We start from the raw sequence: 14,608 nt of genomic DNA, 5'->3' as shown, positions 1-14,608 counted from the left end.
ATTTGTTAATTCCCTTTGGGAATCCTCCTGCTTCAATTGTTTGAGTGGCAAACTGTCAGACCTAGGCAAGCTCTAAACTGGCCAGTGAGTTACAGTTCACTGAGTGATAGAGCAAGAGCCAGAATAAGTTTGTTAAGCAATGAAGATTGAAAGGCAATTCTTTCCCATGAACACTTTCTGAACAAGCAAGCTTTCAACAACAGACCCACTGTTTTCTTGGTAGAAGGCCTCTGAAATCATTAGACTTACTCATTATTTAAAAATACATGGCCTCATTTTCAGACGGTAACCTGCGTTGCCCCCTGACACATACATGTACAGGTAACAAAAAGAGGGGCAGTTGGGGACTGTGTTCAGGCCAGATGTGGCAGCTCCAGATGAGAGAACTTGGTTGTTGGATGTGGCCTTGTGCTTAGAGGCACTGCTGGCTCCCCAATTGGTTTGGGGGAACTAGAAGTGGTGTGTCTGTTTTTCACCATTACTAAAATAATGAAGCATTTTTACATCTTGGTTTTTGGAGACTCCTGAAAAGTCGGGAGTTCCTCACTTGTCTAAGAGAGTGCACCATAATCTGCTTTTATAAGGCTTTCAAACTTCAGTAATAATGAATAAATCTTAAGAGCTAGCTCTTCTATAGCTCTGTATATCAGCTGATCTCAAAGCAGTTTATGGATAAAGATGAGTGTTATGGTCAGCTCTTTATGCACTGGGACAGTGTGGCACAGGGAGAACTGATCGGCTCACAGTTATACTAAAGACCAGTAGCTCTGAATTCCCACTGTTACGTTCACTAGGTTTGGTTCTCGTTTGCTCAGAAATTCACCTACTGGATGAACATTGGTGTCAGTGTTTCTGACCTTCTTTAAACAGTGTCCTGATGAAGGGATAGTGGTCTGTGACCCTAAAGCTCTGCATCTTCCCCAGAGGTAGTACTCCTACTCTGCCCTACAATTAGGAATCTGTTAGAGCAGCTATGCAATGACATTGCTGGAAAAAAAGCCTTTCCATCCCTCCACTTACTGTCTCTGAGCATCTCCCAAACAATAGGGATACTAACTTTTTTTTTTTTTTTGGTCAGCTTAGTCCCAGACCCGTGAACATCAAACAACTCAAACCTTTCCAGAGGGAAAAAAAAAAAATAACAACAGCAAAATAACACAGGGGTGGATGGACATGTCAATTCAGACTTTAAACTGGAGGCACCTAGGAGAGATACTAGATCTCAAGTCGGGGCAAAGAGGGAGGGTGAAGAATACCTGAATAACAGGGTTGATAGCTGACGCAGCAAGACCCAGCCCAGCCAACCTATTAATATTTAGTGGCTGCACTGTAAGACATAGAACTCAGTTTAACATTTCTTGAGATACTGCAGAGAGGCCTGCTCAGGTTCATAGGAATGGGACAGAGGCATCAACCAGAAGATGTCTGTGATCCTGGAGACAGTCACTTTCTAGAGCTGACTGCATAAAAGCAAGATGGGCTGATCATCTCAAGAGGCTCAAAAGCTAATCTGTCCTGCCCACTTTTGTCAAGGCCATTTAATCTAGGCCTTGTTGGATACGTGTAGTCCTGCTACTGAAGCCCAACACATGTTGGAAGGCACTTAAAGACTTAACCTGCTTTGCCTCAATAAACCAAAGTGGTGATGATTCAGCTGGATCTCCTCTAGAATCTTGTATAACATGCTAATCCTGTTGGCTGAGCTGCATCGTACTTTATCTACCTTAGCAGAAAAAGATATTTATTCTGTGCCATCCATTTGCTTCTACAACCAACATCACCAGTCCCAAATACCATTCTAATTTGCTTCTGTCAGTAACCAGAAAAATAATTTTGAGCCTAAATTACTATTAAAGAAAATATGTTTTTCTGTCTTGGTTGTGATCAGCACCTTCTGTGTGGTAAATACACCTCTATATAGCTTTTCTTTTGTGTATTGTCTTAGCTTGTGGAGAACTTTCTCGACTAACTTTGTACCTCTTTTACTTGGCTATCTTTTCCTCCTTTATCTAAAAACAATTGTTACTTTAGTGTTGCCAAAGATATCTCTCCAATTGCCTTGAATGGATGTGGGGTGCCACCGAGGTCATAGCAAAATACACATGCTTTTACTATGATAAAAAAGGCTCATACTTGCAAAATCCACAGCATACCCCTGCAGAGAAGGTGGAACTTCCAGGGATAACTGTCACTGGAATGGTGCTTTATTTTAGGGAGTCAGCTTGGTTTTACAGAGCAATTTCAAAAGGTTTTCTTTGCGTTTCCAATAAGATCAGCAGTCAGTGCAAAGACATGGAAAAGGAAACACAAGGCAGCCTAGAAAATATCAGTATCCACATCAATAAGTGGGAACTAACAAATTTATACCAGTATTTCCTATTAGAAATGCTTGGGTGTAACACTGTTTTGCTGTTAGCCAAAATTATGAGTCCTGTCTCTTTATTTTATTTTCAAGAGCACTATTCAGGGAAATGAGAGAAGTAACAGCTAGACTATGTGTGATTCTTTGCAAGCATATATGTATGCTAGCTAAATGAGAAAGAGAGATGTGGAAGTTCTTTTCTAAGCGGAATTATTCTTCTGTTGCCTATGAAAATAGGCTTTTCAGATTCTGATAATACTGTAAATAATATGCAGATGTGGGAAACACAGACAACAGAAGACAAAAGCTAATTCCATCTCCTGATGCAAAGTGGACCAAGGTAGAATTTCATTACCAAACTCTTCCAAAATTACTTCAAGGGGTAGAGTACTGGTTGGCTATCTAGTAGGTGGAAATGAACTAATTCCAAATCTGACATCAGATGGAGATTTAACTCAAAAGGTTCAGAATATAAATGCTTTACAAGTGACAAAACTCCCAAGGCTCAAGAACTTTGCTGCACAGCCCTGATATTCTACAGTTGAGACTGCTGTGGAAAGGTATGAAGACTAAATACGTTGGTCTTTCTATGGCTGAAGGATATTGCTCTAATTCCTTACTAATGATTATATGTGGAAATAGTTTTTTTTATATAATTTAATACGCAAATTTGCTAAAATATACTTGGTACTGAATAAGTAAAGGTGGATTTCAAAGAAACAAAGCTCTGTACCAGATTAAGAATCTCTCAAATTTGCTTTTAAATACTGAATTGTTTTAAATCAATATAGTGTTAATGATTCAATTAGTTTCTGAAAACACTAAAGGCAGCCTCATGGGGGAAATCAGATAGGGTTTTTACAGCAGAATTAATATGGCAAATCCTCACATCCTGCAGTGCTTTTTTTATGTGCCTGCAAATGTAGAAAATATATAAAACGTAAACTCTGGAGTGTATAACAGAATTGCAGTCACTTGCTCCAGGATCTCATAAGGTCTGGAATTACTACAGCACAGTGAAACTAATTCCTAATTCATTCTAATTCAGGAAAGCTTTCTGGCCAAACCCAGACTTACATCTCATGAAAAATCAACAGGAGTAAAGCACGTGTGAAAATATAAGCATACTTCTTTGCTGAATCAAGGCTGTTCCTCTATTTAAATGATACCTGTGCATTATTTCTCTTGGTAATCAAATCTATGTTAGGCATCTACAAAGCCAAAAATACCTAGTGTTGAATGTACAGTACATCCACATGCATTTCTGTACAAGACCTCATGCAGTAATAGCATTAATGCAGACTTAACAATATGTTACAGCTGAAATGCTCACTGACTTCTACTGCCTAAGCAGTTCTACCTAGAAAACTGCTTTTTAAAACTTTGAGTTGGACCTCATACCCTGTTTTCTTTGTGGCTTTTGCAGGTTCGAATGGCTATTCTTCCCACTGAAGATTTTTTCTTCTTCTTTTAGGCCTTTTCAGGTTCCCTTGGTACTGCCCTGAAGAAATTACTGGGCTCAGCCTCACCCAAGGATGATCCTAGTGCAAAAAAAAACTCCTAAGGAAGTACTTGCAGGATGAGGTTTTAGGTATATCACTAAGTACAGCACAGGAGGAAGGCCTAACTGATTTATTAGCATACTCTACAAGGAAGATCATATTTAAATAACCACTACTGTGGCAGGAAGGAAAGGAATCACCTCTCAACAACAACCTTCACCACCATCCATCCAAAGGTTTATTTGACCTTTGGCATCCTGCTTTGTCTCATACAAACTGAATTTGTGGGTACTGGATGGAAGCATATCTCTGACTCCTTTAACATCATCAGCAACTCTAGCACTTCAGTCTGCTTATGGGCATCACAGAATTAGGTATTCCTGGTGAAAAAGTGGTGAGAGTCTGAGGCTGAATTGCAAGAGAACCTAGATCTAATTTTATGGCTGGTCTCCTTGGTCTCCTTCAGATTTACATCAACAGAACAGAGAAGAGGGTAAAAGCAAGCCAAATATATCTCGCTAGAGCTTTTACTAAGATAAATGTTCTAATTAACAATATTGTTGGCATAACCATGGCCTTTGCTATCCTGATGCTTAAGAAAGCCCTGTTTTCTCAAGACTAGTCTCTACAGTAGCACCTAGTAGATTAAACAGCCAAAAATTAGCATCCACAGCCAAATCTGCACCCGGAACAGTTCAGTACTTTCTGTTAGAGGATCTGAAAGCACTTTACAAATGCTAACCAACATTTGGATTCACAACCCCCAGTGAGGTAGAACAGTGTTATCCACACAGGGATGGGTAGACCTATTGAGGCACAGTGTTACTAGCAGACCTGCTCCCCTTCAGACACTAAATCAGTGCCAAAAGACTGAATGAAGGTTTCCTGACTACACCTATGCTTCGTCCACAGTACTTTCCCCTATACTTCACAGCTTCAACATGAGCCTCTAGCCTTCTGAACTGAAACCAGGTTTCTATGTACAATAGGTGAAATGTTCATTTAGCAGTCACATAGTCAGCAAATTACTCAATTAAATGAAGTTATTTGTGGGCACAAATGATTTCTTTCACAAAACTCTGTGTAAAAGATCATGCACTAAGACTACAGGGTGCAAAACTGGTGCATAATTCTGACCCCTTGGCAATTCCCAATTCTGTCCTCTCTCAGATGCATCTTCTTAAAGTTGCATTATTTGTATCATCACATGAACCTCTAAAGACATAGCCTGCACAGATTGTTTCGTATCAGCAGTGCAAGCAAACAAAACATGGAGTGGCTTTCTGAACAACCCAGCATTCATATAGCATCAAACATCACATTATAATTCATTCTAATCACAAGGGGTTGCAAGAGAATAAGGAATAGGTGTATATGTTGAAACAAAGGCAAATAGAGCAAGAAAGAAATATTTGATTGCACAGATTTCCTTTAGGTAAAGTTCCGTAATAATCAGTTTCATCAAAAGCTTGTTCCATGAGAAAGAGAGGCAATGCCAGCTAGCCTATCACAAAATTGCGGCGTAGTAAAAACCACCAGCCCTGCGTGAGTAGATGAACTTTGCATTCCATAGGAGTCATTACTGATTAATAAAAGCAAAACGTTTCTCTAAATACAATAAGTTTGTTTTTGTCAGATAGAAGAGTTTCTTAAAATATGGGTTTTCAAACACACAAAGTTTCATTTGTTATAGAAGTAGAGAATCTGGCCATAGTTATGAATACAGAAGTGTAAAAAAACAAATACATATCTTAAACATTACAAAAACTATCAAAACATTCAATATTTTGAACTGACTTTTTTTTTCCCCTACAAGTGTCTGTTCTGGCAGTGATGACAAGATTTCTAAACTGATTCGTTGTTATTACTGTTCTGCAGTTGGTGGGGTTTTTTTTGTTCATTTTTCTGAATGTGTTTTTTTAAACAAAACAAAATTACCAGCTTTTATAAAAAAGAAGGAGCTTGAATCTTTACTCCAAAACACAGATACAAGGTTTTCCTTTATAAAAAGTGTATTGATTTTTTGCTATAAAAAGTGACCTGTAGGATGTCAGACCTGAAAACAAATTCTCACAGTGTTTTCAGTGTTGGCTGTTCACAAGGCATTACTTTTAAAAACAGAGATAGAGAGATACCATAGGGTGGTTGTAAAAGTTTGTTACCAGCTAGCAGTGTTCCTGGACCATATGTGAATCTGTTCAACTCTAGACAACTCAACTGACTTACATTATTTTGCTTAATTATTTAACAACTCCCAATATTTGAATATCTGAAAAATCACTATTGCACTAACCTTACTTAGCATCTCATGTTATCATTCCTAATCTTGTCCAAGCTTTTGCTGACATATTAAGCATCGAACTAATAAGTCATTTCCCTTCCTGCCCTGTAACAACAAAAACAGTACTAGTTAGTATGCAAGTGCTAAAATCAGGGCTGCAAATGAGGAACAAGCAAGAGTTGGCAGTTTGGAGGTAAAGAGTTGTCAGAATTTGTCAGCAACAGATTGATTCACACACTTCTGGGGGAGCTTTCCATTGCTGTCATAGGAAAATTACATATTTGCAGAAGAAGAAATAATAGAAGAATATGGGAAGTGCACAGGATCAGTGGCATAACGGCCCAAAATTGCTGGCAATGTCCATTTTGCATCCCTAAAACTCTGCTTAAAAGAATGGTATCCCTCTATCTCTATAGACTGGTAGGTGTTGATTTGTGGTAGAGAGGATAAATCACAGAAAAAAAATGACATATAACTGTGTGTCCTTTGTCTGATTTGAAAGCACCAGTCACCTATCTGCTTAGTTTGGCAGAAGTACTCTACTGTATCTTAAACATAGCTTGCAGTACGGACTATTAACGTCATGTCGCTTTACATGGAATCTCCAAGGGAATCAGAGTCATCCAAAGACAGAGGCAGATACAAGTCCTGTAGGAAGAAAGAAAAAAATGTTAACTCACACAATCAGTTTTCACCTTTGGTCATGCAAAAGGAGACAGTTGGATGGGTCCAGTTCTGTGCACCTCATAGGGATGGGGTGGAACTCTCATGCACTGGTTATTGGATGGTTGCCTGGTTACTTTGAGGCTAAAATAAGGTCCATTGCAGAGTGGAGGAATGTGCACCTTGGTACCAAAAGAAAGATGACTGTTCGGTGACAAGTTTGAGAAGAAATTTTTTATCACTTCTGGACCAGTGCATCCATTGCAGAACATGCATGAAAGAGCAGAAACTTTCCTTAAAGAGATCTTTCTGAACTTAAGTCTAATGAGTATTACCTTCATTTGACAGCTACCCTTAGGACAGATCTCTAGGAAAATCACCTCCCGTGATGTATACTTTATTTTAAGCCATTTTTGATCATTCAGAAAGCTGTTCAGAAGTTAAAAACATAATGCCTAGTTCATTTTTTGGACAAAATACTGAATACAAAGCCTTCCCAGGGCCTCTTTCTGAGTAACCATTTTATTTTGCTACTTTGAAGTCCTGCATGGATCTAGGTATACAAACCGTCTTAAGGACTAAAGCTCTCTTTGGGCTTTTATGAACTCTGACCCCCACATGGAATAACTGAGCAACATGAAGCAAAGCACAAATACACAGAAAGGGAGTTCACAAGCATCTTGACAGAAGAGGAGGGGAAAAAAAAGAGAAGTGATTTCATTTTAAGTGGGAAATTGCTCCTGGGAGGAAAACAACAATGCGTGAATGATCAGGAAACCTAAAATGCTACATTCACATTTTCTGATTGGCTTGAATTAGTGGAGAAGTTTGTAGCTGCCTTTAGCAGTCACCTTCTATTACGAATGTTCTAGGGCCTTCACTGGGAAAGTCATAAGTCAGCTAACTGAAAACATACATAAAACATAGCAGAAGGTGAGATTTACTTGTCTTCACCAGAAAACCAATCCTCAACTCCAAAGCCCTACATAAGATAGTGTTTGGAAGGTATTTTAGGTCCTTGGCTGCTGAAGCAACGAATGCAGTTTATAGCATTAATTTCATCGAAACACACACAAGCAACTGCCGAGAGCAGACTATGGGCCAGATCCTGTTCTCAAATAAAAGTTAAGAATACATTTGGAACCACTGTGCTACACTGGTGCATTTCCTTAGACTTTAAACTGAGCGACTGAGACCAGAGTGAAGTCCTGAGAAAAACACTGATTTCATCTGATTTAGCTATACCTCTGTTAAAGGACATGAAAACAAAGATGAATGACTACAGGATTTTCATATCTTGGAAATATTTTAAAGATCTGATTTTTGAGAAGCCAAATTCCACCCCAGGCTTCCCCAGTACCATTCAGTCCCATCTCCAATGTGGTTCAAAGTCTTACATACCAGAGTTATAATCCAAAGCTCATTGGACTTTCAGGAATACTTCACAGAGACTTTGCTACGCTTTCTTCCACCAACTAACAACAGCAGTCCAGCTACCACTCTTCTCTTTGAGATAAACCATAATCTTCCAGCAAAATCAGTTCCACTTGTGCAGTCAAGTCCACAGGAGATGACATGTGGCTAGCTAGCTGACTGCAAAACCTCACCATCATTAGAATTGTTTAATGAGGCTTCCAGTCTTCTACAATTTCAAGAGAATGCTTTCAATATCATATTTGGGCTGAGGTACATTCTGATTACTAAAGCAGAAATCCCACTGACCTTCACTCATACTTAAATTTACAAGCAAATTCCACTTTTATATCAAGCAAAAACTGTTCAAGGAAGAGAACAGCAACGCTATAGCTATTAGAGAAATGAGAAAGCCCACAGAAATGGTAAAGTGGATTCAGTATAATAATAACAGAACCATGAAAAGCTGTGCTACTTCTATACAGTTCAAATAAATCAATACATGAATAAACTATGAGACACCACAAAATTACTCATCTCTACTAGGATGCCAGGCTATATGTTAGATGCTCTGGATGTCACCAGGAAAAGTTACTGTATCAGAATACAATTACTACACTGGGAATAGAAAAACCACATTTCCTGCAAAACAGAACATTGCCTTAAATCATTTTAAAAATCCCTGAGAAGCTGCATTAAGGTGATGTCTTGGAGCTTCAGTTACATTTGCATTTCTCTGCTGTTTAATGAACTAGACTTGCCAACACCTATGGCTTTTCAAGAGATGAGCACTGAAATGAAGTTATCCATGACTTGTGAGCTTTTCCAAATGATACAAATTTAGGCCTAAGTTATTTTTTCTGATCCACACAGATAATCTTCAGCACACATTAATAACTCCAACAGGAGGAACAGTTCCATGACTGACTGTTCTTATCTTGCTATAGGCCAAAGTGGCAGTTCTTTCAGGTAACAAGAAAAATTCTCCACTGTTTCACTTGAAGATGTGTTTCAAGAAAATAAAGACTTCTTTAAAGTGCCTTGCACATTCAAGCAGACTAAGGAAGAAACAGATGTAGTAAGGTATAAGAAACATAATACCTTGTGCTTACGGAGGCTCCCTGGGCTGGTAGGTGTGGAGATGGGGGACTGCTTGGATTTGGGTGTAGACAGCTGACTGCTCGAGGTCCCATTTGCTGTCAGAAAACAAGACACAAGCTAGCAGTCAGACAAGAAAAAGGAAGATCATTTCTCTTCTTTGGGGAGATGGAAGACATCCAAACAGTCAATATAGAAACACTATAGTTTATTCATGCGAGACAGGAGGGGAAAAAAAAAACAAATGAACAACGTAACTATTCATCCAACTTAAGGCTTTCAGCTGTTCAGAATAGTTGGCTGTAAAAGACAGTGAAATACAAAATACATTGAAGAAGCAATATTTTACATTGCAAATATTTATCAAATTGATCCATGATATACATCAACAAAAAAACAGAAAGACAATTTCTGTGCTTTCAAACAGTTTAACACAATTGAAACCACATGGAAAAAGCATAAGAGGAAGCCAGAGGCTGCAGATATCCTGGATCCTACATAAGAAATGTTAAATGTCAAAGACACATATTAGAAATTCAACAAACAGCTGTCTGGAATGGCCTGGATGGATGTGGCAGAGATTAAATGAGTAGAAGAGCCCTTCTGAAGCACTGGTGTAACTTGGTGGGATCTCTTCACCTTGGTACCACTACTTGACACCAGAGCTGACCCTGCCACTCCTCCGCTGTCTGCACCAGCTTGTGAAGAAATGAGCACGGTCCATCAGGGGAGGAACGGGAAAATTGCATCAAGTGAAAATCCTCTTTCAAAGACCAAAATCTGGCCTTTAGGGGTGCTCTGTTTGTTCACTTTGTTTTGAAGAAAGCATAGCTAACCTCCATGGTTCTATTAAAAAACCAGTCCATTTAAGCTAAACAGCTCTACGAAGGGTTATTCCTTGGGGCCTAGTGGTCAAAGTGAAGAAGTGGAGGTCTGTCTCAGTCAGCTATTATCGACGTGCTGCACTAAAAAGGAACCGAAGTAAAGAGGGTATTTCACAGAAAAGTGAAGACAAACAAGATGTTATCAAGACAAATGATTATTTTGCTACCATCGATGTCCTCTGAAGAAAGCTAATGTCTTTGATAATTTCAAAGTGTCATGCTACATATTTCATAAAGACAGACTTGCTCCTAGAGAACTTCATCTGCTGCACATCAACTCCAGGGATACAGACCCTGCTCTTGTTACCAGGGCTGTAATCAAGTAGCTCCTTCGGCACAAGCAGTATTTCCTGAGGGAGGGAAATTCCAACTCATGCTGTCTGTGTCTAAGTATATCATTTTCTCTGGTCTTTTCTTTTTGCAATCCAATCTGCAGCAAGCCAGAAACCTTATGAGCATTAAACTACACATCTCAGTCAAGTGTACAGAAGTGACATTTGGAAACCTACTCCAGATGTTAACATATTCAGCACAAGCCACAAAACTAAACACCAAATACTCTGTTGTTTCCTTAAATGGCAATGATGCTGCCTACCTTCCAGATAAGTCTACGTGTCCCTACCGCTTTAAAGAAAGTATTTTTAATTGTGTAGATATTTCACACAGAAAGACAAGCCTATAATGGTCTTACTGTGCCGATTGCTAATTTCCCATTACCTCTGTGTATTATTACTCCAGCTGCAATGGCACATGCACAGGAAGATAGATGATTTCCACGTATAGGACTCACACTTTCAATTGTAATCACTGAATGTGTAATTACATACTTGCAATTAAACAAGCATTGGAGTGTAAGAAATGTATAAATATCATGCAGTAACAATGCTGTGTGCAAGTGTCGTATTTTAAAGAGTGAGATCAGAAAGAACTGATAGAAGTGTAACATCAGAAAGCGGGGCAGCAATAGGAACCTGCACCCACCTTGCAGCCTCTCATCATGTCCACTGTCACAGAAAGTGGACACAAGAATCAGGACATCTCTGAAGTGTTGGCTGGGAAGCCATCCTGAGTGGAGAAAGGTGAGCTAAGTCTCAGTGTGCAGCCCTGGCCTTAGTGATTCTATTGCATTTAATTCTTAAAAACAAAAGCAAATGCCCAACCTCCAGATCTACAGACATGCACAGCAGCCAGTGAGGCTAAAACATGTCTGGCCTTTATATCAGGACTTTTTTCAGAGTCTGGTCCCAACCAAGCAGACATATGTTTAACCTCAAGTGCGTTACTTTGGGGAACTGCTATATGGACACCGTTAAGCATAAGCTCTATTAATCACCTCCAGCACCCAATGACAGAACCTGGCTTGGCCTTGGGTTCAGACTCAGCTGGAGGTGCTCAACATGCTTACTCTTCCTATAAGAAAAGCTCCATCTTTTGTAGAACATTCAGTATGTAAAAAAATAAATAAATCACTGGAGCCAGGGCCAAATGGGTGTTTCATATACATCATGTGTTATGTTCCTTCTTCCTTCTCCACCCATGGGCAATTACACATTGGAATTGAGATATCTTTTGGCCACTACAGCTATAGACTTCCTGCTAAAACTTCTGGCTTCATTAAATCAAGTTTTTTCTCATTGTGAAAATATTCCTGAGAGACTAAAATCTATAACTTATAATTTTTTTAAACTCATTTGTGGTTGGCTCTTATGTCCTTGGTATCTACCTCATTATTCCCTGCTTTAATGCTCTGCTATCTTCCTGTGAGAAGGAGGGAAGCAGTGAAGGTTGTTAGTATACTGGTGCAAAAGCAGAAATCACACATCTGATTTTAAATAAGTGTAAAGAAATGTGCTGTCAGTCAAGGGACAAAGGAAGAGCTACAGGCATGTTAAAGCAGCTCAGATTTAACTGAAGCTTTGTGAAGTGAGACCTCTGTCTTCATATCCATTGCTTCTGTGTTTTAGGCACTAACGGGGAGAAACAGTTTTTTCTCCATTGCAAATGCACTTCATCAAGAAAACAGATATTCCTTAAAAGATGTTAGAAATAATGACTTATAGATAATTGGTTTATAGTTTGACCGTTCACCTACGTGTTCTACCCAGGCCATCCTCGTTCGGACGGAAGAAAAATTAGTTATAGAACCCCAGAAACTGTGACACGTTGTACCCTGAGCTGCCACATGGCACTTTTCACTTTGCTCTAGTTCTCTAAAGTGAATTGTCCTTGAGCTTGGAGGGGAAAAAAGTGGAGTTCACTATTTGCCATATAATGAAGGCAATTCAGAAAAAGAGCAAGTACTGTAGGTTTTCTACTGAATATAATGTGGGCTATAGTAGTACTAATATGATCTGTATTAGCTGGAATCCATCTCTACTTTCTAAAATCCCTTTCTTTATCACTCAACCCGAGGCAGGAAATAATCCTGTCTACGATGAAAAATGCCACAATTCTACAAAGAACCCGAATTTCCCCATCCACAAACAGGAAGACTGGGATAACAGCTAACAGTCACTGTGCAGCAAAAGGATGTAATTGCTGCAGGGAAGGACAGAAATTCTCTAATACAATGAGACTTTCAAGTGCTACAGCAGGAATATTAATATTTTATAAGCACGAATGAAAAAGCAGATGTGACATCCAAATCAGAAATCCAAAACAACAGATGCACAAGGGCTGCTCTGAAAGTAGTGCCTCCTAATTTACTACACTGGCCCATGACATCAGAGGTGGATGTTGGTGGTATGGCAGTAAAGGTTGAACCTTCCCACCAATATCCTGTTACATTTTGTTGCTGTGTGTGTGCCGCTGAATTCCTCTGTGTAGAAAAAATGGCACCCACTGACATTCATTGCTGAGTGAATTTATGGAGACACTCACTGAACATTTATAGAGACCAAGCAATGGATGTGAGCACAGTGAGGTGGTGGGTGGTGCATTTCAGCAGTAGTGACAGTGACAGCAGGGCACCTCTGCTGGAGCAGATTTTTAGATGTGCAGCCTGCAGGTGCTGGTTCACAGCTGGTGAAAATGCACAGCTAATAGTGGTGACTATGCTGAAAAAGAGTGTTTTGCAGCTAAGAATTTGCTTTATCAAATAGTGTTATTGTACTCTTTCTATCTGTTGTAGTTTCTATGGAAATAAATAGGCATTACTTTCAGAGTGACCTGTTCATATCTTTACAGATATTCACATGGAATTTTACAGCAGAAGGAGCAACAATTAAGAAGCTTGGTTTAATTTTCTTTGGATCTGCTAATGAAGAACAGTGCTCATAATCAAACTTGCATACACTTCTTTTGAACTCAAATGCAAGGAAATAAGATGAAAAGAGCAGATCCCAAGCGTTCCTCCACTGAACTCTGATGATGACTCACGGTAGCTAAGGATCTCACATAAGCTTGGCTGTTGGAAACCATTCTTTACAACTGGCTTTGACTTTTTTTCCTGTCACTATTGTTTGGATATTTTATCTTACTTATTTCATAGTATTTGCTTTGGAACCTCAATTTGCTTTAAAGCTCCTTTGAGCACATGACACTTCCTTTGATTGCAAAACTTGTGTTGTTTTTTTTTTTCCTGAATTTACAGCAACGGTAAAGTACCATGACCTCTAAATGAGCTTAGTGATGTTTCCATCAAAGAACAGAACTGGAGGTAGCAAGGACCAAAGATTACAATAAGGGTTAAAATCTGTGAAGATTTCGCCTCTTCTCCCAGCTTAGAAAACATGGCTAATGCTCCTTGCTCCACTGGGGTTCTCAGGGATGAATTGGGATTCATTCATCTGGGGATGAATTTCTGGTTTGGGGATCACATGCTCTTGTATCACAAGAGAAGAAGAACATGAAACACAGGGATAATTTTGTCCCAGTCATGTTTTGAAGAGTTGCCAAGGAAATAAGAGACAGAACAACCAGAACAAGGAGAGCACAAAACCAACGTAGAAATAACAGCGCTTTAGTGAGCACAAGCCATCCTGCCCTGCAGGGCAGAAGTATCTGGGAAACTTTGCAAGGACTCCATTGCAGCATTTATTTAGGAGTAGAAGAGTTTAGATTGCACAGGCATCCTTCTCTCAGTCACATTTGGTGAGGGTGATCTGTCCACTGGATGCGTACTGCAGATTGTCAGCTAGCAGAAAGTAAGTAAGCACAAGTGGGATTACAAGCTGCTCTATCTCATGTGTGATCCAAAAGACATCTGCTGCCTTTTTGACATATTCATAGATAATGACCCTGGGGAGCCAGATCTGCTCTCAGGACAGACTGACGTTCTGTATCTGTTTTGCTAATTGCTGCTGCATTGTGAATATGCTTCTCTCCCTCTGTCCAAACTCTCCCATTAGAGAAGTAAGAAATGAAAGTCCTTTAGCAGTGCCTCAGATCTCATAGGGACACTGAG

The 14,608-nt window shown here is 39.4% G+C and overlaps 1 protein-coding gene across 7 annotated transcripts in view; it reads right to left on the bottom strand.

The window, feature by feature from the left end:
* Positions 1-5,643: 5,643 nt before the first annotated feature.
* DCX (doublecortin) overlaps positions 5,644-14,608 on the bottom strand; it is a 78,360-nt gene continuing 69,395 nt past the window's right edge. For 4 of the 7 annotated variants that reach the window (XM_042825126.1, XM_042825127.1, XM_042825125.1 and 1 more), the window contains 2 exons: positions 9,320-9,417; positions 5,644-6,793 (listed from right to left, as the gene is read on the bottom strand). In XM_042825126.1, coding sequence (XP_042681060.1) covers positions 6,737-6,793; positions 9,320-9,417 — 155 coding nt within the window. In that variant the 3' untranslated portion in view covers positions 5,644-6,736. The remainder of the gene's footprint in view (positions 6,794-9,319; positions 9,418-14,608) is intronic. The other 3 variants (XM_042825128.1, XM_042825131.1, XM_042825132.1) reach the window with 2 other exon arrangements.

Source organism: Centrocercus urophasianus, unplaced genomic scaffold (assembly GCF_019232065.1).
Source record: "Centrocercus urophasianus isolate 14NV4802_14NV808 unplaced genomic scaffold, USGS_Curo_1.0 seq_24, whole genome shotgun sequence".
Taxonomy (NCBI): Eukaryota; Metazoa; Chordata; class Aves; order Galliformes; family Phasianidae; genus Centrocercus; species Centrocercus urophasianus.
The sequence above is the reverse complement of the archived record's forward strand: the minus strand, read 5'-3'. Positions and strand labels throughout refer to the sequence as shown.